Genomic DNA, 23,387 nt, shown 5'->3' with positions numbered 1-23,387 from the left:
TTAAAATCTCGTTTATGCACATTTCAGAATTTCCTTCAAGATTCCTATCTGGTATTTTGTCTCTGTGAAAAGCCTGTCATTGGTGTACATGATTCTTGCTTGCCATCAAGTTAGGTAAAGTTTGAGGACTGTCCCCTGCAGGGCTGACTGAGCTGCAGCATCAAGACGGGCCCTCAGCTGTTGTAGAGGTTCTGCCCTGCCGTCTCCAGACAGGCTCCTCTGGTTACTGAAGTAGATTTCTTATGAGGTGTTCTAGCTCTTCAGAACTAAACTTGTCTTCCCAAGGCTGTTTGTACTCATTGCCTATGTTTACGTATTAGTTTGTTGTCTCTACAAAGAAATAGTTTCTCTTCAGTTCATCTATTCTGAGAATTGAACAACAGTGATAGGAACATGGCTCGATGCATATGAAAGAGGCAGAGGCCACGCTGGATTATTGAATGGTCAGATGACTGGTTTTTTCCCCCTAAATACACTGTTCTTCCCAAGACTACTTTTCATACTAACTTATTGCTAGAAAAGGTTTCTATGACTCTTTTAATAATATAACTTTATTGTGTTAAAATAATTCATATCCACAGTCACAATAATACATGTCATCTCAATACTGAGGGTTACTTACTAGAAAATCCAAGTCCTTATGTTTGAAATTGAAGAATTGACTTTTGGAAGAAAAACAGATTTTCTTTTTTTTTTCTTAGAATTTGCATGCCGTTATGAAAGTACCATGTAAAAATATAAGATGTAAATAGGCCTAAGATACCTATAAAACCTAACTTGTCATGTTAGGTGGGAAATTATTTGGTACCAGGGTAAAATCAAGTTTGTGCCACAGAACAGTGTTACCACAGAGGAGCAGAAAATTAACCGATAGCCTATGGTCATAAGCTTCGCAGACTGAGCAAGTTTACTTAAGTAGACCTATAGATTTAAATTTTATTTATTTATTTATTAAAAAATTTTAAATTTATTTATTTATTTTTGGCTGCATTGGGTGTTTGTTGCTGCGTGAGGGCTTTCTCTAGTTGCGGTGAGCAGGGGCTACTCTTCCTTGCGGTGCACAGGCTTCTCATTGTGGTGGCTTCTCTTATTGTGGAGCACACCTGCATTGGCAGGCGGATTGTTAACCACTGTGCCACCAGGGAAGTCCCTCTTTTTTTTAATATATTCTTACCTAAAGTAGTCATTTGAGTAATGTGAATATAGATGTTACAGTACATCATCATGTGATATCATTGGAGTTAGTTCCACATATGTGAATTTTTCAGTAAATGAGTAAAAATTTACGCATTTAAGAGCCAATCACATGTTCTCACTTTAACCATATTGGACCTAAATAGCCATGCATTTTATATTTCGCTATTCTCTTCAGTTAGAATATATTTAAACCTGTCTTACTCCAAAAAATAACTTAGACCAGTCTTATTACTTTCTTTAAACAAACTGAGGATCATCAATGAAAAGACACCTTGTATTGATACATCATGTTTTCTGTGATTAAGTATTTGATAAGTAGATTAATGAATGGATGGTGCTCCCACCCCCCTCTCACCTCCCTGGGTCCTAGAAACGTGAAGGGCCCTTTGAGCTGTTTCTGTGCATTAGACCAGACTGCCAGTGCTCTCACTGTTGACTGTTCGGCCGTCATATCCCAAACCTTCCTGTTGCCCCTTTTTCTAGCAGTCTAGCTTGATTCGCTCGTTCTCTGCTTCCAAAATGCTTCTAATTGCTATGAACTCAGATAGGATACAGTAAGAACTCTTCACAGTTCGCACATAACTTTGTGACTTTGTTTTGGCAAAGTAAGAAAACATCCCAGCGGGACTTCCTTGGCGGTCCAGTGGTTAACACTCCGCGCTTCCACTGCAGGGGTCACAGGTTCGATCCCTGATCCGGGAACTAAGATTCCGCATGCCGTGCATCACGGCCAGGAAAAAAGAGAAAATACCCGAGCATTTATGTATCTCACAGTCTACTAGAAAGTAGCCCTGAAATGTGGTTAGGAAAGGTTATCATCTTTAATCATTTTACAGATAAGAAGCCTGATATGCACAGAGGATAAATAGTTCACCCAGAGTTACAATATTAATAACTTGGATTACAGTCCAAGTCTTTGGATTCTTTTGTTGTTGTTGGAACATAGTTGATTTACAATGTGTTGTTAGTTTCAGGTGTACAGCAAAATGAATCAGTTATATATATACATATATCCACTCTTTTAGATTCTGTTCCCATGTTGGCCATTACAGAGTATTGAGTAGAGTTCCCTGTGCTATGCAGTAGGTCCTTATTAGTTATCTATTTTATATATACTAGTGTATATGTCGAGCGCAGTCTCCCAATTTATCCCTCCCAGGATCCCATCCTCCCTGGTAATCATAAGATTGTTTTCTACCTCTGTGACTCTTTCTGTTTTGTAAATAATTTGGGATGACATTTAGGTTGCTTCCATGTCTTGGCTATTGTAAATAGTGCTACTATGAACATAGGGGTGCATGTATCCTTTTGTAAATATTACGGTTTTCTTCAGATGTATGCCCAGGAGTGGGATTGCTGGATATGGTAGTTCTGTTTTTAGTTTTTTAAGGAACCTCATACTGTTCTCCATAGTGGTTGTACCATTTACATTCGACCAACAGTGTAGGAGGGTATCTTTTCCCCACACCCTCTCCAGCATTTACTGTTTGTAGAATGTTTGCTGATGGCCATTCTGACCGGCGTGAGGTGATACCTCATTGTAATTTTGATTTGCTTTTCTCTGATAATTAGTGATGTTGAGCATCTTTCTTGTGCTTTTTGGCCATCTGTATGTCTTCTTTGGAGAAATGTCTATTTAGATCTTTTGCCCATTTTTTTTTTAATTCAAAGTCACAAAGATTATAATCATCCTCATCAGTTGACTCAGTCCCATGTAATTAATTTTTTTTATCTTGATCTTTTGTTAGCACTTTGATGAATTCATCACTTTTCCATTAGAGTTCTGAAAATGCTTATTCATTCAGTTCAGCAGTATAGTCAGTTACCAGAAACCTGTACTTGTCAGTCTTTTCCATGAATTCCTTGAAGATGAAACCCTTTTATAGGAACACTTTTGCAAAAGCATCACAGTACATCCAGAACTGTCTGTAAATGACAAAAGACTTAAAAATGACCACGGATAAAGATTTGATGAAAGTTCATAATAATGCAATTGACAAGGAAATCTAGTTATTTCTGAGAAGATACACATTTTAAAGTAATAACTAGAATTATGACTTATAACATTAAACCAGAATGTATAAGATTTTTAGAAGTTTCATGTAATGTCTGAAACATTTATATTAACATATTTCCATATAAATAACCCAAAGAAAGTTTAGTATTAGTTGTTTTTTTATACTGCAGTTTCTTATTAGTCATCAGTTTTATAAACATCAGTGTATACATGTCAATCCCAGTTGCCCAATTCAGCACACCACCAACCCCACCCCACCGTGGTTTTGCCCCCTTAGTGTTGATACGTTTGTTCTCTACCTTTGTGTCTCAACTTCTGCCCTGCAAACTGGTTCATCTGTACCATTTTACTAGGTTCCACATACATGCATTAATTATACGATATTTGATTTTCTCTTTCTGACTTACTTCACTCTGTATAACAGTCTCTAGATCCATCCATGTCTCAACAAATTTCATTCTTTTTTATGGCTGAGTAATATTCCATTGTATATATGTGCCACAACTTTGTTATCCATTTGTCTGTTGATGGGCATTTAGGTTGCTTCCATGACCTTGCTATTGTAAATAGTGCTGCATTGAACATTGGGGTGCATGTGTCTTTTTGAATTATGGTTTTCTCTGGGTATATGCCCAGTAGTGGGATTGCTGGATCATTTGGTAATTCTATTTTTAGTTTTTTAAGGAAGCTCCATACTGTTCTCCATAGTGGCTGTATCAATTTACATTCCCACCAACAGTGCAATATGGTTCCCTTTTCTCCACATCCTCTCCAGCATTTGTTCTTTGTAGATTTTCTGATGATGCCCATTCTAACTGGTGTGAGGTGATACCTCATTGTACTTTTGACTTGCATTTCTCTAATAATTAGTGATGTTGAGCAGCTTTTCATGTGCTTCTTGGCCATCTGTATGTTTTCTTTGGAAAAATGTCTGTTTAGGTCTTCTGCCCATTTTTGGATTGGGTTGTTTGTTTCTTTAATATTGAGCTGCATGGGCTGTTTTTATATGTTGGAGATTAATCGTTTGTCCGTTGATTCCTTTGCACATATTTTCTCCCATTCTGAGGCTTGTCTTTTCATCTTGTTTATGGTTTCCTTTGCTGTGCAAAAGATTTAAAGTTTCATTAGGTCCCATTTGTTTCTATTTCCATTACTCTAGGAGGTGGATCAAAAAAGATCTTGCTGTGATTTATGTCAAAGAGTGTTCTTCCTGTGTTTTCCTCTAAGAGTTTTATAGTGTCCGGTCTTACATTTAGGTCCCTAATCCATTTTGAGTTTATTTTTGTGTATGGTGGTAGGGAGTGTTCTGATTTCATTCTTTTACATGTAGCTGTTCAGTTTTCCCAGAACCACTTATTGAAGAGACTGTCTTTTCTCCATTGTATATCTTTGCATCCTTTGTCATAGATTAGTTGACCATAGGTGCGTGGGTTTATCTCTGGGCTTTCTATCTTGTTCCATTGAGCTATGTTTCTGTTTTTGTGCCAGTACCATATTGTCTTGATTACTGTAGCTCTGTAATATAGTCTGAAGTCAGGGAGTCTGATTCCTCCAGCTCCGTTTTTTTCCCTCAAGACTCCTTTGGCCATTCGGGGTCTTTTGTGTCTCCATACAAATTTTAAGATGATTGGTTCTAGTTCCATAAAAAATGCCATTGGTAATTTGATAGGAATTGCCTTGAATCTGTAGATTACTTTGGGTAGTATAGTCATTTTCCCAATATTGATTCTTCCAATCCAAGAACATGGTATATCTTTCAGTCTGTTGGTATCATCTTTAATTTTTTTCATCAGTGTCTTATAGTTTTCTGCATACAGGTCTTTTGTTTCCCTAGGTAGGTTTATTCCTAGGTATTTTATTCTTTTTGTTGCAGTGGTAAATGGGAGTGTTTCCATAATTTGTCTTTCAGATTTTTCATCATTAGTGTATAGGAATGCAAGAGATTTCTCTCCATTAATTTTGTATCCTGCAACTTTACCAAATTCATTGATTGCTCTAGTAGTTTTCTGGTGGCATTTTTAGGGTTCTCTATGTATAGTATCACATCATGTGCAGACATTGACAGTTTTACTTCTTCTTTTCCAATTTGTATTCCTTTTATTACTTTTTCTTCTCTGATTGCCGTGGCTAGGACTTCCAAAACTATGTTGAATAATAGTGGTGAGAGTGGACATCCTTGTCTCGTTCCTGATCTTAGCGGAAATGCTTTCAGTTTTTCACCATTGAGAATGATGTTTGCTGTGGGTTTGTCGTACATGGCCTTTATTATGTTGAGGTAGATTCCCTCTATGCCCACTTTCTGGAGAGTTTTTATCATAAATGGGTGTTGAATTTTGTCAAAAGCTTTTTTCTGCATCTATTGAGATGATTTTTACTCTTCAATTTGTTACGGTGTAACACATTGATTGATTTGTGTATATTGAAGAATCCTTGCATCCCTGGGATAAATCCCACTTGATCATGGTGTATGATCCTTTTAATGTGTTGTTGGATTCTGTTTGCTAGTATTTTGTTGAGGATTTTTGTATCTGTGTTCATCGGTGATATTGGTCTGTAATTTCCTTTTTTGTAGTGTCTTTGTCTGGTTTTGGTATCAGGGTGATGGTGGCCTCATAGAATGAGTTTGGGAGTGTTCCTTCCTCTGCAATTTTTTGGAAGAGTTTGAGAAGGATGGGTGTTAGCTCTTCTCTACATGTTGGATAGAATTCACCTATGAAGCCATTTGGTCCTGGACTTTTGTTTGCTGGAAGATTTTTAATCACAGTTTCAATTTCATTACTTGTGATTGGTCTGTTCATCTTTTCTGTTTCTTCCTGGTTCAGTCTTGGAAGGTTATACCTTTCTAAGAATTGTCCATTTCTTCCAGGTTGTCCATTTTATTGGCATAGAGTTGCTTGTAGTAGTCTTTTAGGATGCTTTGTATTTCTGTGGTGTCTGGTGTAACTTCTCCTTTTTCATTTCTAGTTTTATTGATTTCAGTCCTCTCCCTCTTGATGAGTCTGGCTAATGGTTTATCAATTTTGTTGATCTTCTCAAAGAACCAGTTTTTAGTTTTATTGATCTTTGCTATTGTTTTCTTTGTTTCTATTTCATTTATTTCTGCTCGTATCTTTATGATTTCTTTCCTTCTACTAACTTTGGGTTTTGTCTGTTCTTTTCTCGTTCCTTTAGGTGTAAGGTTAGATTGTTTACTTGAGATTTTTCTTGTTTCTTGAGGTAGGCTTGTATAGCTGTAAACTTCCCTCTTAGAATTCCTTTTGCTGCATCCCATATGTTTTGGATCGTGTTTTCATTGTCATTTGTCTCTAGGTATTTTTTGATTTCCTCTTTGATTTCTTCAGTGATCTTTTGGTTATTTAGTAACGTATTGTTTAGCTTGCATGTGTTTGTGTTTTTTACAGTTTTTTCCCTGTAATTCATTTCTAATCTCATAGCGCTGTGGTCAGAAAAGGTGCTTGATATGATTTCAGTTTTCTTAAATTTACTGAGGCTTGATTTGTGACCCAAGATGTGATGTATGCTGAAGAATGTTCCATGTGCACTTGAGAAGAAAGTGTAATCTGCTGTTTTTGGATGGAATGTCCTATAGATATCAATTAACTCTATCTGGTCTGTTGTGTCATTTAAAGCTTCTGTTTCCTTATTTATTTTCATTTTGGATGATCTGTCCATTGGTGTAAGTGAGGTGTTAAAGTCCCCTACTATGATTGTGTTACTGTCGATTTCCCCTTTTTGGGCTGTTAGTATTTGCCTTATGTATTGAGGTGCTTCTATGTTGGGTGCCTAAATATTTACAACTGTTATATCTTCTTCTTGGATTGATCCCTTGATCATTTTGTAGTGTCCTTCCTTGTCTCTTGTAACATTCTTTATTTTAAAGTCTATTTTATCTGATATGAGTATAGCTACTCCAGCTTTCTTTTGATTTCCATTTGCATGGAATATCTTTTTCCATCCCCTCACTTTCAGTCTGTATGTGTCCCTAGGTCTGAAGTGGGTCTCTTGTAGATAGCATATAGATGGGTCTTGTTTTTGTATCCATTCAGGAAACCTGTGTCTTTTGGTTGGAGCATTTAATCCATTCACGTTTCAGGTAATTATTGATATGTATGTTCCTGTGACCATTTTCTTAATTATTATGGGTTTGTTTTTGTAGATCCTTTTCTTCTCTTGTGTTTCCCACTTAGAGAAGTTCCTTTAGCATTTCTTGTAGAGCTGGTTTGGTGGTGCTGAATTCTCTTAGCTTTTGCTTGTCTGTAGAGCTTTTGATTTTTACATCAAATCTGATTGAGATCCTTGCCAGGTAGAGTAATCTTGGTTGTAGGTTCTTCCCTTTCATCACTTTAAGTATGTCATGCCACTCCTTTCTGGCTTGTAGAGTTTCTGCTGAGAAATCAGCTGTTAACCTTATGGGAGTTCCCTTGCATGTTATTTGTCATTTTTCCCTTGGTGCTTTCAATAATTTTTCTTTGTGTTTAATTTTTGCCAATTTGATTACTGTGTGTCTTGGTGTGTTTCTCCTTGGGTTTATCCTGTATGGGACTCTCTGCGCTTCCTGGGCTTGGGTGGCTATTTGCTTTCCCATGTTAGGGAAGTTTTCGACTGTAATCTCTTCAAATATTTTCTCTGGTCCTTTCTCTGTCTCTTCTCCTTCCAGGACTCCTATAATGCGAATGTTGTTGCATTTAATATTGTCCCCAAGTTCTCTTAGGCTGTCTTCATTTCTTTTCAGTCTTTCTTCTTTATATTGTTCCACAGCAGTGAATTCCACCATTCTGTCTTCCAGGTCACTTATCCATTCTTCTGCCTCAGTTATTCTGCTATTGATCCTTCTTCTGTAGTTTTCATTTCAGTTATTGTATTGTTCATCTCTGTTTGTTTGTTCTTTCATTCTTCTAGGTCTTTTTTAAACATTTCTTGCGTCTTCTCCATCTTTGCCTCCATCGTTTTTCTGAGGTCCTGGATCATCTTTACTATCATTATTTTGAAATCTTTTTCTAGAAGGTTGCCTATCTCCCCTTCATGTAGTTGTTTTTCTGGGGTTTTATCTTGTTTCTTCATCTGGTACATAGCCCTCTGCCTTTTCATCTTGTCTGTCTTTCTGTGAATGTGGTTTTTTGTTCCACAGGCTGCAGGATTGTAGTTCTTCTTGCTTCCTTGCCCAGTTTTTGAATGGGTTTTTTGGTTTTTTGATATTCAGCTGTATGAGCCGTTTGTATATTTTGAACATTAATCCCTTTTTGGTCGCTTCATTTGCAAATATTTTCTCTCATTGTGTGGGTTGTCTTTTTGTATTGCTTATGGTTTCTTTTGCTGTGCAAAAGCTTTTAAGTTTCATTAGGCCCCATTTGTTTATTTTTGTTTTAATTATCATTACTCTAGGAGGTGGATCCAAAAAAGTATTGCTGCAATTTATGTCAGAGCGTGTTCTGCCTGTGTTTTCTTCTAAGTTTTATAGTGTCTGACCTTTCATTTAGGTCTTTGATCCATTTTGAGTTGAATTTCGTGTATGGTGTTAGAGAGTGTTCTAATTTATTTCTTTTACATGTAGCTCTCCGTTTTTCCCAGCACTGCTTATTGAAGAGACTGTCTTTTCTCCATTGTGTATTTTTTTAATAGATCATTATTGGAGTATAATTGCTTCACAGTATTGTGTTAGTTTCTCTTGTACTCCAAAGTGAATCAGCCATATACATACATATGTCCCCATAGCCCCTCCCTCTTGTGTCTCCCTCCCATCCTCCCTATCCCACCCCTCTAGGTCATTGCAGAGCACCAAGCTGATCTCCCTGTGCTATGCTGCTGCTTCCCACTAGCTGTTTTACATTTGGTAGTGTATATATGTCGATTCTACTTCACTTTGCCCCAGCTTCCCCCTCCCACACCGTGTCCTCAAGTCCATTCTCTATCGTTTACTCTTTATTCCTGCCCTGCAACTAGGTTCATCAGTAGCATCTTTTTTTTTTTTTTTTTTTTTTTTTTAGATTCTATATATATGAGTCAGGGTACAGTATTTATTTTTCTCTTTCTGACTTAACTTCATTCAGTATGACAGACTTCAGGTCCATCCACCTCACTACAAATAACTCAATATCATTTCTTTTTATGGCTGAGTAATATTCCATTGTATATATGTGCCACATCTTCTTTATCCATTCATCTGTCGATGGACATTTAGGTTGGTTTCATATCCTGGCTATTGTAAATAGTGCTTCAGTGAACATTGTGGTACATGTCTCTTTTTGAATTATGGTTTTCTCAGGGTATATGTCCAGTAGTGGGATTCCTGGGTCATATGGTACTTCTAATTTTAGTTTTTTAAGGAACCTCCATACTGTTCTCCATAGTGGTTGTATCAGTTTACATTCCCACCAACAGTGCAGGAGGGTTCCCTTTTCACCACACCCTTTCCAGCATTTATTCCTTCTTGCTTTTTTCATAATTGCCATTCTGACTGGCATGAGGTGATACCTCATTGTAGTTTTTATTTGCATTTCTCTAATAATTAGTGATGTTGAGCATCTTTTCATGCGCCTCTTTGGCCATCTGTATGTCTTCCTTGGTGAAATGTCTTTGTAGGTCTTCCACCGATTATTTAACTGGATTGTTTGTTTTTTTGATATTGAGCTCTATGAGCTGTTTTTATATTTTGGAAATTAATACTTTGTTGTTTCATTTGCAAATATTTTCTCCCATTCTGAGGGTTGGCTTTTCATCTTGTTTATCGTTTCCTTTGCTGTGCAAAAGCTTTTAAGTTTAATTAACTTCCGTTTGTTTGTTTTGGGTTTTATTTCTGTTAACTCTAGGAGGTGGGTCATAAAAGAACTTGCTGTGGTTTATGTCAAAGAGTGTTTTTGCTATGTTTTCCTCTAAGAGTTTTATAGTGTCTGGTCTAACATTTAGGTCTTTAATTCATTTGGAGTTTATTTTTGTGTATGGTGTTAGGGACTGTGCTAATTTCATTCTTTTCCATGTAGCTGTCCAGCTTTCGCAGCACCACTTATTGAAGAGCCTCTCCTTTCTCCATTGTATGTTCTTGCCTCCCTTGTCGTAAATTAAGTGACCATATGTGCTTGGGTTTATTTCTGGGCATTCTATCCTGTACCATTGATCTATACTGGCTTTTGTGCCAGTACTATACTGTCTTGATTACTGTAGCTTTCTTGCCTCCTTTGTTATAGATTAGGTGACCATAGATTTGTGAGTTTATTACTGGGCCTTGTATCCTGTTCCACTGATCTCTATTTCTGTTTCTGTGCCTTTACCATACTATTTTGATTACTGTTACTTTGTAGTTAGCCTCAAGTCAGGGAGCCTGATTTCTCCAGCTCCATTTTTCTTTCTCAGGATTGCTTTGATTACTTGGAGTCTTGTGTGTCTTTAATAATTTTTTGTTCTAGTTCTCTGAAAAACGCCATTGGTAATTTGATAGGGATTGTATTGAATCTGTAGATTGCCTTGGGTAGTATGGTCATTTTCACAATATTGATTCTTGCAATCCAAGCACATGGTATCTCTCCATCTGTTTCTATCGTCTTTACTTTCTTTCATCAGTGTCTTATAGTTTTCTGCATACAGGTCTTTTGTCTCCCTAGGTAGGTTTATTCTTAGGTATTTTATTCTTTTTGTTGCAGTGGTAAATGGGAGTGTTTCCTTAATTTCTCTTCCAGATTTTTTATCATTAGTGTATAGGAAAGCAAGATATTTCTGTGCATTAATTTGGTACCCTGCTACTTTACCAGATTCATTGATTATAGTTTTCTGGTGGCATCTTTAGGATTCTCTATGTATAGTATCATGTCATCTGAAAACAGTGACAGTTTTACTTCTTCTTTTCCAGTTTTTATTCCTTTTATATCTTTTTCTTCTCTGATTGCTGTGGCTAGGACTTCCAAAAGTGTGTTGAATGAAAGTGGTGACAGTGGACATCCTTGTCTTGTTCCTGATCTTAGAGGGAATGCTTTCAGGTTTTCACCATTGAGAATGATGTTAGCTGTGGGTGTGTCATATATGGCCTTTATTATGTTGAGGTAGGTTCCCTCTATTCCCACTTGCTGAAGAGCTTTTATCATAAATCGGTGTTGAATGTTCTCAGAAGCTTTTTTGTGTATCTATTGAGATGATCACATGGTTTCTATTCAGTTTATTACTATGGTGTAGCACACTGATTGATTTGAGGATATTGAAGAATCCTTTCATCCCTGGGATAAATCCCACTTGATCATAGTGTACGATCCTTTTAATATATTGTTGGATTCAGTTTGCTAGTACTTTGAGTATTTTTGTGTCTCCATTCATTGGTGATATTGGCCTGTAATTTTCTTTTTTGTGTGTGTTTGTCTAATTTCAGTATCAGGGTAATGTTGGCCTCATAGAATGAGCTTGGGAGTGTTCTTTTCTCTGTAATTTTTTGGAAGAGTTTCAGGAGGGTAGGTGTTAACTCTTCTCTAAATGTTTGATAGCATTTGCCTGTGAAGCCATCTGGTCCTGGACTTTTGCTTGTTGGAAGTTTTTAAATCACTGTTTCAATTTCAGTACTTGTTCCGCACTTTTTTTTTTTTTTTTTTGCGGTACGTGGGCCTCTGTTGTGGCCTCTCCCGTTGCAGAGCACAGGCTCTGGACGTGCAGGCTCAGTGGCCATGGCTCACGGGCCTAGCCGCTCCGTGGCATGTGGGATCTTCCCGGAGTGGGGCACGAATCCATGTCCCCTGCATCAGCAGGTGGACTCTCAACCCCTGTGCCACCAGGGAAGCCCTACAATTTCAGTACTTGTGATTGATCTGTTCATATTTTCTTTTTCTTCCTGCTTTAGTCTTGAAAGATTGTACCTTTGTCAGAGTTTGTACATTTCTTCTAGCTTGTCCATTTTATTGGCATATAGTTGTTTGTAGTCAACTTATGATCCTTTGTATTTCTGCAGTGTCAGTTGTTACTTCTCCTTTTTCATTTCTAATTTTATTGATTTGAGTCCTCTCCCTTTTTTCTTGGTGAGTCTGGCTAAAGGTTTATTAATTTTGTTTATCTTTCCAAAGAACCAGCTTTTAGTTTTATTGATGTTTGCTGTTGTTTTGTTTGTCTGTTTCATTTATTTCTGCTCTGATCTTTATGATTTCTTTCCTCCTACTAACCTTGGGTTTTGTTTGCTGTTCTTTCTCTAGTTGTTTTAGGTGTAAGGTTGGGTTGTTTATTTGAGATTTTTCTTGCTTCCTGAGGTACGATTGTACTTCTATAAACTTTCCTCTTGGAACTGCTTTTGCTGCACCCCAAAAACTTGTGGACCATCATGTTTTCATTGTCATTTGTCTTGAGGTATTTTTTCATTTCTTCTTTGATTTTTTTCTATGATCCATTGGTTGTTTAGTACCATTGTTTAGCCTCCATGTGTTTGTGGGGTTTTTTTGTTTTTTGTTTTTTTTACATTTTTTTCCCTGTAGTTTCTAATCCCATAGTGCTGTGGTCAGAAATGAGGCTTGGTATAATTTCAATTTTCTGAAATTTACCAAGGCTTGATGTGTGACTCAAGATGTGATCTATCCTGGAGAATGCTCTGTGTGCCTTTGAGAAGAAAGTATATCTGCTGTTTTTGGATGGAACGTCCTGTAAATATCAGTGAAATCTATCTGGCCTATTCTGTCAGTTTAAGCTTTTGTTTCCTTATTAATTTTCTGTCTGGATGATATGTCCATTGGTGTGAGGTGTTAAAGTTCCCCACTATTGTTGGGCTACTGTCAATTTCTTCTTTTATAGCTGTTAGCATTTTCCTTCTGTATTGAGGTGCTCCTATGTTGGGTGTATATATATTTGTAATCGTTATATCTTCTTGGATTGATCCCTTTATCATTATGTAATGTCCTTCTTTGTCTTGTAACAGTATTTTAAAGTTTATTTTGTCCGATATGAGTATTGGTACTCCAGTTTTCTTTTGATTTCCATTTGTATGGAATACCTTTTTCCATCCTCTCACTTTTAGTCTGCGTGTGTCCCTCAATCTGAAGTGTGTCTCTTGTAGACAGCATATATATGGGTCCTGTTTTTGTTTCAGCCAGTCTATGTCTTTTGGTTGGAGCATTTAATCCATTAACATTAAGGTAATTATTGATATGTAGGTACTTGCTATTTTTTTAATTGTTTTGGATTTGTTTCTTAAGGTCATTTGTCTTCCTCTTTTATTCTCTCGTGATTTGATGTCTGCTTTTTTTTCTTTCTCTCTCTCTTTTTTTTTGAGGGGGGGGGCATGCTGAGCGACATGTAGGATCTTAGTTCCCAGACCAGGGATTGAACTTGTGGCCCCTGCAATGGAAGTGCAGAGTCTTAACCACTGGTCCACCAGGGAAGTCCCTTGATGTCTTATCTTTAATGATGTGTTTGGATTGCTTTTTTGTGTGTGTAGCTATTCTAGATTTTTGGTTTGTGGTTCCCATGAGGTTTTGCTATAGTAGTCTGTGTATGTACAAGATTGTTTTAAATTGTTGATATCTTTATTTCAAATGCATTTCCAATATCCTGCGTCTGTACTCTCCTCATGATTGCTGGTTTTGATATTCTGTTTGTGTGTGGAAGATTTCATACCTTTACTTTATGTTTGCTTGTGCCAGTGAACTTCCCCATTCGTACTTTCTTGAGTCTAGTTGTGGCCTCTTCTTTTCCACCTAGAGATGTTCCTTTCAGATTTGTTGTAATGCTGGTTTGGTGGTGCTAAATTCTCTTATCTTTTGCTTGTGTGTAAAACCTTTTTTGGGGGCTGTGTTGGGTCTTCATTGCCACGTGCTGGCTTTCTCTAGTTGCAGCAAGCAGGGGCTACTCTTGGATGCAGTGTGTGGGCTTCTCGTTGCAGTGGCTTCTCTTGTTGTAGAGCATGCCTAGAGGCATGTGGGCTTCAGTAGTTGTGGCACACAGGCTTAGTTGCTCCGCGGCATGTGGGATAGAACCCCTGCATTGGCAGGCAGGTTCTTAACAACCGTGCCACCAGGGAGGCCCCTGTAAAGCTTTTGATTTCTCCATCAAATCTAAATGAGAGCCTTGCTGCGTAGAGTATTCTTGGTTGTAGGTTTTTCCCTTTCACCACTTTAAATATATTGTGCCACTTCCTTCTGGCCTGCAGAGTTTATACTGAAAAATCACCTGATAACCTTATGGGGTTTCCCTTGTATGTTATTTGTTGCTTTTCCCTTGGTGCTTTTAATATTTTTTTGTCTGTCTTTAATTGTTATCAGTTCGATTAATATGCGTGTTGGTGTGTTCCTACTTGGGGTCATCTTTTATGTGACTCTGCGCTTCCTGGACTTGAGTGTTTCCTTTCTCATGTTAGGGAAGTTTTCGGCTATAATCTCTTCAGATATTATCTTGGGCCCTTTTCTTCTTGCACCCTTATAATGCAAAAGTTGGTGTGTTTTAATGTTTACCAGAGGTCTCAGACTGTCCTCATTTCTTTTCATTCTTTTTGCTTTGTTCTGTTCCGTGGCAGTGATTTCCAACATTGTCTTCCAGCTCACTTATTTTTCTCCCTCAGTCATTCTGCTGTTGATTCCTTCTAGTGTATTTTTCATTGCAGTTATTGTATTGTTCATCTTTATTTGTTCATTACATCTTCTACCTCTTTGTTAAACATTTCTTGTAGCTTCTCAATCTGTGCCTCCATTCTTTTCCCAAGATTTTGTATCATCTTTACTATCATTACTCTAAATTCTTTTTCAGGTAGGTTGCCTATCTCCTTCATTTAGTTGTTTTTGTGGGTTTTTATCTTGTTTTGTCTGAAACATATTTCTCTGCCATCTCATTTTGTCTCACCTTCTTTGTGGACTCCTTTATGCAGGCTGGAGTATCATAGCTCCTCTTCTGGTGTCTGCCCTCTGGTGGGTGAGAGTGGTCCTCAGGCTTCTGGAGGTTTCCTGGTGGGAGGGACTGGTGCCTTCTTGCTGGTGGGTGGAGTTGGGTCTTATCCCTCTGGTGGGCAGGGCTGTGTGCAGGGCTGTGTCAAGGGGTGTGTTTATAGGTGGTTGTGAGCTCAGTATGACTTTAGGCACCCTGTCTGCTGACGGGTGGATCTGTGTTTCTCTCTTGCTGGTTGTTTGGCAATTGCTTGCTTTTAACTGCACCAGTTTTATGTCCTATTCCAAGGAAACTTCATTAGTACATACAAAATTATGTTTTTTTTGTTTTTTTAAAAGAAGGTTGGTTAATGAAGTCCTGGAGGGTATATGGCACTCCTGGGGCCACTCAGCAAGGTTGCAGGTAGAGAAAATGAGTGCACAGGCCTGGAGTTCTGCCTTTATCAGGGTTGAGGATAGGATGCCTAGGGTTTCACAGGTTCAGTCTCTACTGCTTCCTCCTGGTGTTGTTGTGAGGGTTACATGATGTCATATTTTGAAGCCATCCTGTAAACCTGAGACCAGCCTGTTCTCTGAGGGCTGTTAAGGAGATGTTGTTTGCAGGCTCAGGCAGAGGATGAGTCAAAGTTCAGGGGCTCTAACCATGTGATAAAACCTGGAGAGAATGATGATTCCACCCTGGGCTCATATGAGGAAAGGGTGTACTACTAAGAGTCTTTAAATATGCAAACTTGTCTCCTGCGGTGTGGCCTCTGGCTAAGCTTGCTTTGAATATTCCAAGTCTTTGGATTCTTATACTCCATTTCACTTTATCAGACTGTACTAAGACTGTATTAAGTATGTAAATTTTACCACATGGACTTGTAAAAAAATTTGTTCATTTATGTATTTTTGGCTGCATTGGGTCTTTGTTGCTGCACACAGGCTTTCTCTAGTTGTGGTGAGCGGGGGCTACTCTTCATTGCAGTGCGCAGGCTTATTGCGGTGGCTTCTCGTTGCAGAGCATGGGCTCTAGTCGTGTGGGCTCCAGTAATTGCGGCACACAGGCTCAGTACTTGTGGCTCACGGGCTCTAGAGCTCAGGCTCAGTAGTTGTGGTGCACGGGCTTAGTTGCTCCGCGACATGTGGCATCTTCCTGGACCTGGGCTCGAACCTGTGTCCCCTGCACTGGCAGGCGGATTCTTAACCACTGTGCCACCAGGAAAGTCCCACATGGACTTTTATCTTTGGTTTAGTTTCATTCATATTTATTTTTGAATCTGATTCTAATCCAGGTAATTGAGGTGATCATATATGTGAGGTGTTTGTAAATTAACGTGGTTGAGGGACGAAGTTGAGTTCATCTGTATCCTTTTAACTGCTTTTGAAATGTAGCCAAGTGCCTTGTGAATTACAAAACTTTGTTTTTGTAATTGCAAAATGGAGAAAGTTGCAGAAGTGGGGGGATGGGTGGAGAGGGAGTTGTGGCAAAAAAAATGCTTTAGTCACTAGCTTCAGCATTTTGCCTTTAATGAGAACAAGTCTATAAAAGGTACCCTTTTGGGAAAAGCAGCCCAGCTAAAATATTAGGCAAGAATTGCTCATTTGCAGTGGCCTTAGTTCCTGACTGGTTCTGTTCTTGTCTTGTTGCAGGTTAGCTCCATTCAGAACCAGATGCAGTCCAAGGGAGGCTACGGGGGTGGCATGGCTGCCAATGTGCAGATGCAGCTCGTGGACATGAAGGCAGGATAGCCCTGGACCCCTCCTCCAGTGAGTACCTCAGAGCACAGGCTGGAAGTTCAGTTCATACATGGCCACTAACAGCTGATGACATAAGACAGCCTTAGTTCAATCTTGGGGTTAAAAAATAAATATCTTGTTCTTATTTTAAAACAAATTGTGAACTTACCAGAAAAGGTAAAAATACTTTAGTTGGCCAAGTGATGACCTTAGGCAGTTACTGCATTTTGAATATTAGTTGCAGGTGGTTGTTTTCCTTATGAGAAACTTTAAATGCTTTAAGACATCGTTTTGTGGGAGGCTTTGAGATTCTAGTGACAAGATGTCTCATGTGTCCTTTAAACATGAGTGAAGTTACTGAGTATTGATACTGCATGAAATCCCATGTGTAGTGAAGTAATTTCATATTTAATACCATTATGTATAAATCTTTCATTATAAAGTTTTCAAATTAAAAAGACAACTATTAAGAGGCATGAACCCTAAGAGGCATGAACCCCTAAAGGGTAAAAATCATTTGGATTATTCTTTGGTTTTATAGGTCACTGAATTTCTGTGTTGTTTCCACTGTTTAATTTTTTTTATTGTGATTACTTTTCTTTCCTTTTCAATTGCAAAAAAGTGTGATGGCGTCTTGTTCACCCTGTTGTGATTACTCCAGTGACATGTTACTTATTCTGCTCTGAAGAAACTATTGTCAGAAGAATCCTGCATTTCCTTCAGCTGGCATGCATGCCTTTGGACTCATGGACAGAGTTCTTTGGATTGTGGCTTAATGATTGATTTTTATGAATATGGATCTGATTTTAGCATGATCTTTTTTGTGAATGCTAGCGCTGTTTTGCATTTTTTCCCGCATTTTTAACAATTTCTCTTTCCACCTCCAACCCCCCATTTTATTGGTAAGCAAAGAACTGCTATTTTAATTTGTCACCATTTATGTATATTTTGGAAGGTATGAGATCCATAAGCACAATGATCATTTCTATTCATTTGGAACTTCAGCAGAGTAGTATCTGCATGCTTTATGAAGTTGCCTGTATGAGAGCCCATGGGATGCCAGAAATGAACATTTCCTTGCTGCCACGGGCTGATGATACTGCTGCTATGAGAGAAAGGTTAGCTGTGGCACCAAGTCACATCAGTTTCACAAAAAAAAAGCAATTTGTAGCTTATTTTAGAAGTATGACTTTTATTTAGAGTTATAATAAAAGAAAAGCTTGCATTCATAAGGCGTTCATTCTGTTGTAAATGTTCAATATATTTATTTGAGAGCAAGGGCCTGGGATTGTAAACAGGTATGGTGATGTATCTGTGTGTGTGTGGTAATACCCGCATTGGGTCTGACTCTGAGCATCATGATCTTAGCAGCTGTTCATTTCTTTGTGTGCTTATTCTGTTTTCATGTGTCTATGTTTAATATTATGGTATCCAGTTGCTTCCAGTAGCAGTTTGTTGAGCTTTTGGCCTGTATTCCTAACTCTGGATTTCAGTCATTGGCCTCTCCATCTTCCACATATTTTTGGGACAATGAAAGTGGCCAGGAGCAACAGTTGAGCTGGCTGTGTTGTTGCCTGTGAAAACAACCTGCGTGGTGACTTATTAAGGTATTGGTGAGAAACCTTTGGCTCAGGTTCCAAAATACGTTTATTCTTAACAAACTCTATTTCTGTAAATGCTTCTCCTTCCCCATAAGGGTGTAGTGCTAAGCCAAATTAGTGGTTTGTTTTTTCATGAAAATGTTTGTTTAAATTATGTCCAGTTCAGCCCTATGTAACAGTTGCATTTGGTAGGAATAACAGTTCATGTAGGAAATGGTGCTTAATTGAAAACTGACTTAGAAAGCTATAAGGAATTAGGTAATTGCATAAAGGAAGAGATCATTTCTCTTCACCTTAGTCACAAGTTCTTGTGAAACAGGTAAATAACTAAACTATTGGGTTTATATAGGCAAAACATGGAAGCATTTCTTCCCCCGGTTCTTTTGGATTTAAAATACTCATTCCTTATATTTCTGCAATTTTGAGTCTTCATAGGTGTCAATCCCAGAGACTCTGTCAAGGAAAAACATATATGCTTAGCAGTCAAAATAGGCAGTTTGCAGTTTAATAACTTCTGAACTATTGTGTTGATACTGCATTCTGGATTTTGCCTGAGTACCACTGTCATTCTGTTCAGCCAGATAGAGCACTGCAGTGTGCAAGCTCTTTAAGGCCTTGTCAGTGCTGGCTATGTAGTCTACTTCTATTCTGACTTTAGTACAGATTTTATAATTGTATAACTCCTGGAACAATACAGGGAGGCATGGTCCCTTTTCCCCAATTCATGATTTGATTTATTCTTTTTCCCAATCAATCACTCGCTTTCCTGATTGATTCTCCAAGGGCCAAATAAATACTCTAGTGAGCACTGGAGCATGTCTCCATGGTAAGCCAAAGGCTGCACTCTTCAGCCTCTAACTGTTCTGCAGCTGCCACTGACTTGACAGGCACAAGTAGCCACACTGCGTGTGAGAACACATGCCCAGGAAGGTGCCAGTAATTATTCACGAAATAAGAAAATTACCAACAATTTTAAGATACTAACCTTGGACACAGAGTTTTTAGGGAGTTAGCAGGTCCCACCTGGATAAATGGGTTTGTAAATCTTGGGCAGTCATTTGCTCCCCATAACAATGTGTGAAAATTGAAGCTAACTAAGTATGATTGACTGTTAATACTTTGCTGAAATACATGCTAACAACTGTTAACTAATGACATGCATTCTGTAAAAAAAAAAGAGGTGCTTTCCCGTGATGTAGGCCTGAAGTGGTGCCAGTGAGCATAGGTTGGTGACTGGGTTCAGCATTTCCAATGCAGCATTATCAGTGGGACTTTAAAGATACTTTGTGAGTATATATTAGCTTTCACTTTTGTTATTAAATTATAGCAGTTCTATTATAGAGAGCAAGTTTGCCTTGATTTTGTTTAAAATGACTTCTGCTCAGCACCCAGGAGATAAAATTGATATTTTTATAATATAAGCATACTTTTTTTGTACATTGTGTTCATTCTTGAATAAAAAAGTTCAGTGTTGGCGTGTAGATAATTATTTGATTTTGTTTCAATAAATGTTTTTCAATCCTGGTTTGGTTAATTCCTTTCTTTCAAGGAGATATTTAATAAATATCACTTTTTAGCCTTTCTTAGAGTTATGGTAACTATGTGTTTGTTTAGAAAAATTCTAAACTTGTAATGTCATCTTATAATTTAATAAATGCCTAGACAGAATGAACCTAAAAACTCCTACTTCCAAACATTTAAAAGTAGGAAGAAACTAAACATACAAGGAAGAAACTAAACATACAAATATCTCCCATTTTTTTTAACAAAGGTATCCAACCCCCTCAATTTTCCATGCTGAAGCAATTTGTCCTCACACTGTATGTAGGATTTAAATAATAATAAAAAAGTAAGAATTCTGTTTCATCACAGAATGTATGGGCAGTTTGCTCCTAACATCATTGGTTCCCATCAGGGAGGGGCAGTTTTGTTCCCCAGGGAACATTTGAAAATGTCTGAAGATAGTATTTTTGGTGTCTGTCTGTCAGAAACTAAGGAAGGGGTGCTGTTTGCCACCCCTTCTACCCCTGGGAGGCCACTAAATATCAATCAGCCCCCACAAGAGAGAGAGGTCACAGTGCTACAGCTGGGAAACACTGATTTACAACAAAGATCTATGTACTCACCAGCTCCTGTTTGTTTGAGAATCTTTCTTTAATGCATTGGTCAGGTACTGAGAATAGGTCAGTTAGTTAGAGGTTTGGCTGTATCATGAGAATTGCCACACAGTATTCTAAAATAGAAAAAATAAATTAATGAGCAAAGTATCAGGAAACAATCTCTCAAAAAGTTTCAATAACCTTTGTCCTCAGCTCATGGCCAAGGGAAATTGGGTTAAGATGAAAGTATGTGAAGAAACTCATGTTGTATATTAATCAGGAGCTCTATTTCGTATATGTTTTTAAAGGATATGCATAAAATGCACAAAAAAGTAGGACAAATCTATAAAAAAAACTGTCAGAGACATAGACTGGAATTTGCTAAAATGGTGAAAAATGCAAAAGTCTGCAAAATTCATATATGCCCAAAAGATACTTTTAGCAGACTAGTAAGAAAGCAATTGAAATTTTTACCTTCAGCTTACTACTGTCTTCCATCTAGACTGGTCCAGTAAGAGAACTTAAACCATTAAATGACTCATGTTAATCTTTTAATATTTTAGCACCTAAACATTGAGTATTCAGGATATTTCTGAGATGAGGGTTTTGTTGTGGTGTTTTCTGTTGTTTTTTAAAATGCTTTTAAGAGATACAAGCAACCTCTGGGCTCCTTTTGACCCTACCCTTACCTCTCAGTTGCATCACCTTGATAGTGTTCTAGCTGATCTGCCTTTGATATCCAAAAGATACTTCCTGAGTACTAAGATCCAAATGTTTGATCTGGGACTTTACAATTACTATAAGAGTGGTGATTTTGGTACCAAAGAAAGGATGATTTTAGTCTCACTGAAAGATAAAAGCAAGAGAGTAAAAACAGTGTCAATTCTAACCCAAAATTTTCTCCTCTAAATCCAAGCTCCAGAGTTGTTAACAACTACAGCTTTTACTCCTCACTACACCTTCAGTTCACCAGCTTTAGATAGGTGAATACACTGAACTCCTAGGCACTGGTTTTTACTTTTGTTTTTGCTCCTTTACAGCAGCAACGAGTAACATACTTCTTTCAAAATCTTCAGAGCTTGATGACCTAGTTAGTTAGTTACCTTTTTCTATTTCTTTTTTTATTTTTGGCTGTATTCGGTCTTCATTACTGGGCACGGGCTTCCTCTAGTTGCAGTGCACAGGCTCTAGTTACAGTGCACAGGCCTCTTATCACAGTGGCTTCTCTTATTGCAGAGCATGGGCTTTAGGCTTCCGTAGTTGTAGCATGCAGTCTCAGTAGTTGTAGCTCACGGGCCCTAGAGCACAGGGTCAGTAGTTGTGGTGCACAGGCTTAGCTGCTCTGCAGCATGTGGGATCTTCCTGGACCAGGGCTCAAACCTGTGTCCCCTGCATTGGCAGGCGGATTCTTAACCACTGCACCACCAAGGAAGCCCCTAGTTACCTTTTTCTTAATGTTCCTAATTGAAGCCATGTAAACATATCCATCTTGTCACATCCATCTTGTGTGCCGGGAATCTCTGGCATTCCTATACACTAATGATGAAAAATCTGAAAGTGAAATTAAGAAAACACTCCCATTTACCATTACAACAAAAAGAATAAAACATCTAGGAATAAACCTACCTAAGGAGACAAAAGACCTGTATGCAGAAAATTATAAGACACCGATGAAAGAAAGATGATACAAATAGATGGAGAGCTACATGATCTTGGCTAGGAAGAATCAACACTGTGAAAATGACTCTACTCCCCAAGGCAATTTACAGACTCAGTGCAATCCCTATCAAACTACCACTGGCATTTTTCACAGAACTAGAACAATAAATTCCACAATTTGTATGGAAACACAAAAGACCCCGAATAGCCAAAGCAATCTTGAGAAAGAAAAACGGAGCTGGAGGAATCAGGCTCCCTGACTTCAGACTATACTACAAAGCTACAGTAATCCAGACAGTATGGTACTGGCACAAAAACAGAAAGATAGATTAATGGAACAGGATAGAAAGCTCAGAGATAAACCCACACACATATGGTCACCTTATCTTTGATAAAGGAGGCAAGAATATACAGTGGAGAAAAGACAGCCTCTTCAATAAGTGGTGCTGGGAAAACTGGACAGGTATATGTAAAAGTATGAAATTAGAACACTCCCTAACACCATACACAAAAATAAACTCAAAATGGATGTAAGGCCAGACACTATCAAACTCTTAGAGGAAAACATAGAACACTCTGACATAAATCCTAGAGAAATGGAAATAAACAAGTGGGACCTAATGAAACTTAAAAGCTTTTGTACAGCAAAGGAAACCATAAACAAAACAAAAAGACAATCCTCAGAATGGGAAAAAATATTTGCAAATGAAGCAAATGACAAAGGATTAATCTCCAAAATTTACAAGCAGCTCATGCAGCTCAATATCAAAAAAACAACCCAATCCAAAAATGGGCAGAAAACCTAAATAGACATTTCTCCGAAGAAGATATATAGATTGCCAACAAACACATGAAAGAATGCTCAACATCACTAATCATTAGAGAAATGCAAATCAAAACTACAATGAGGTATCACCTCACACCAGTGAGAATGGCCATCATCAAAAAATCTAGAAACAATAAATGCTGGAGAGGGTGTGGAGAAAAGGGAACCCTCTTGCACGGCTGGTGGGAATGTAAATTGATACAGCCACTATGGAGAACAGTATGGAGGTTCCTTAAGAAACTACAAATAGAACTACCATACAACCCAGCAATCCCACTACTGGGCATATACCCTGAGAAAACCATAATTCAAAGAGTCATGTACCACAATGTTCATTGCAATATTTACACCTCTATTTACAATAGCCAGGACATGGAAGCAACCTAAGTGTCCATCAACAGATGAATGGATAAAGATGTGGCACATATATACAATGGAATA

The 23,387-nt window shown here is 38.0% G+C and overlaps 1 protein-coding gene across 1 annotated transcript in view; it reads left to right on the top strand.

Moving 5' to 3' along the window:
- CDC42SE2 (CDC42 small effector 2) overlaps nucleotides 1–16,773 on the top strand; it is a 49,148-nt gene extending 32,375 nt beyond the window's left edge. Inside the window, exon 3 of the mRNA XM_007461759.1 lies at nucleotides 16,675–16,773. Coding sequence (XP_007461821.1) covers nucleotides 16,675–16,773 — 99 coding nt within the window. The remainder of the gene's footprint in view (nucleotides 1–16,674) is intronic.
- The last annotated feature ends 6,614 nt before the right edge of the window (nucleotides 16,774–23,387 follow it).

The sequence above is a fragment of the Lipotes vexillifer genome, unplaced genomic scaffold (genome assembly GCF_000442215.2).
Source record: "Lipotes vexillifer unplaced genomic scaffold, Lipotes_vexillifer_v1.1 scaffold724, whole genome shotgun sequence".
NCBI lineage: Eukaryota > Metazoa > Chordata > Mammalia > Artiodactyla > Lipotidae > Lipotes > Lipotes vexillifer.
Note: the sequence above shows the minus strand (reverse complement) of the source record. Positions and strands in the feature narration are given on the sequence as shown.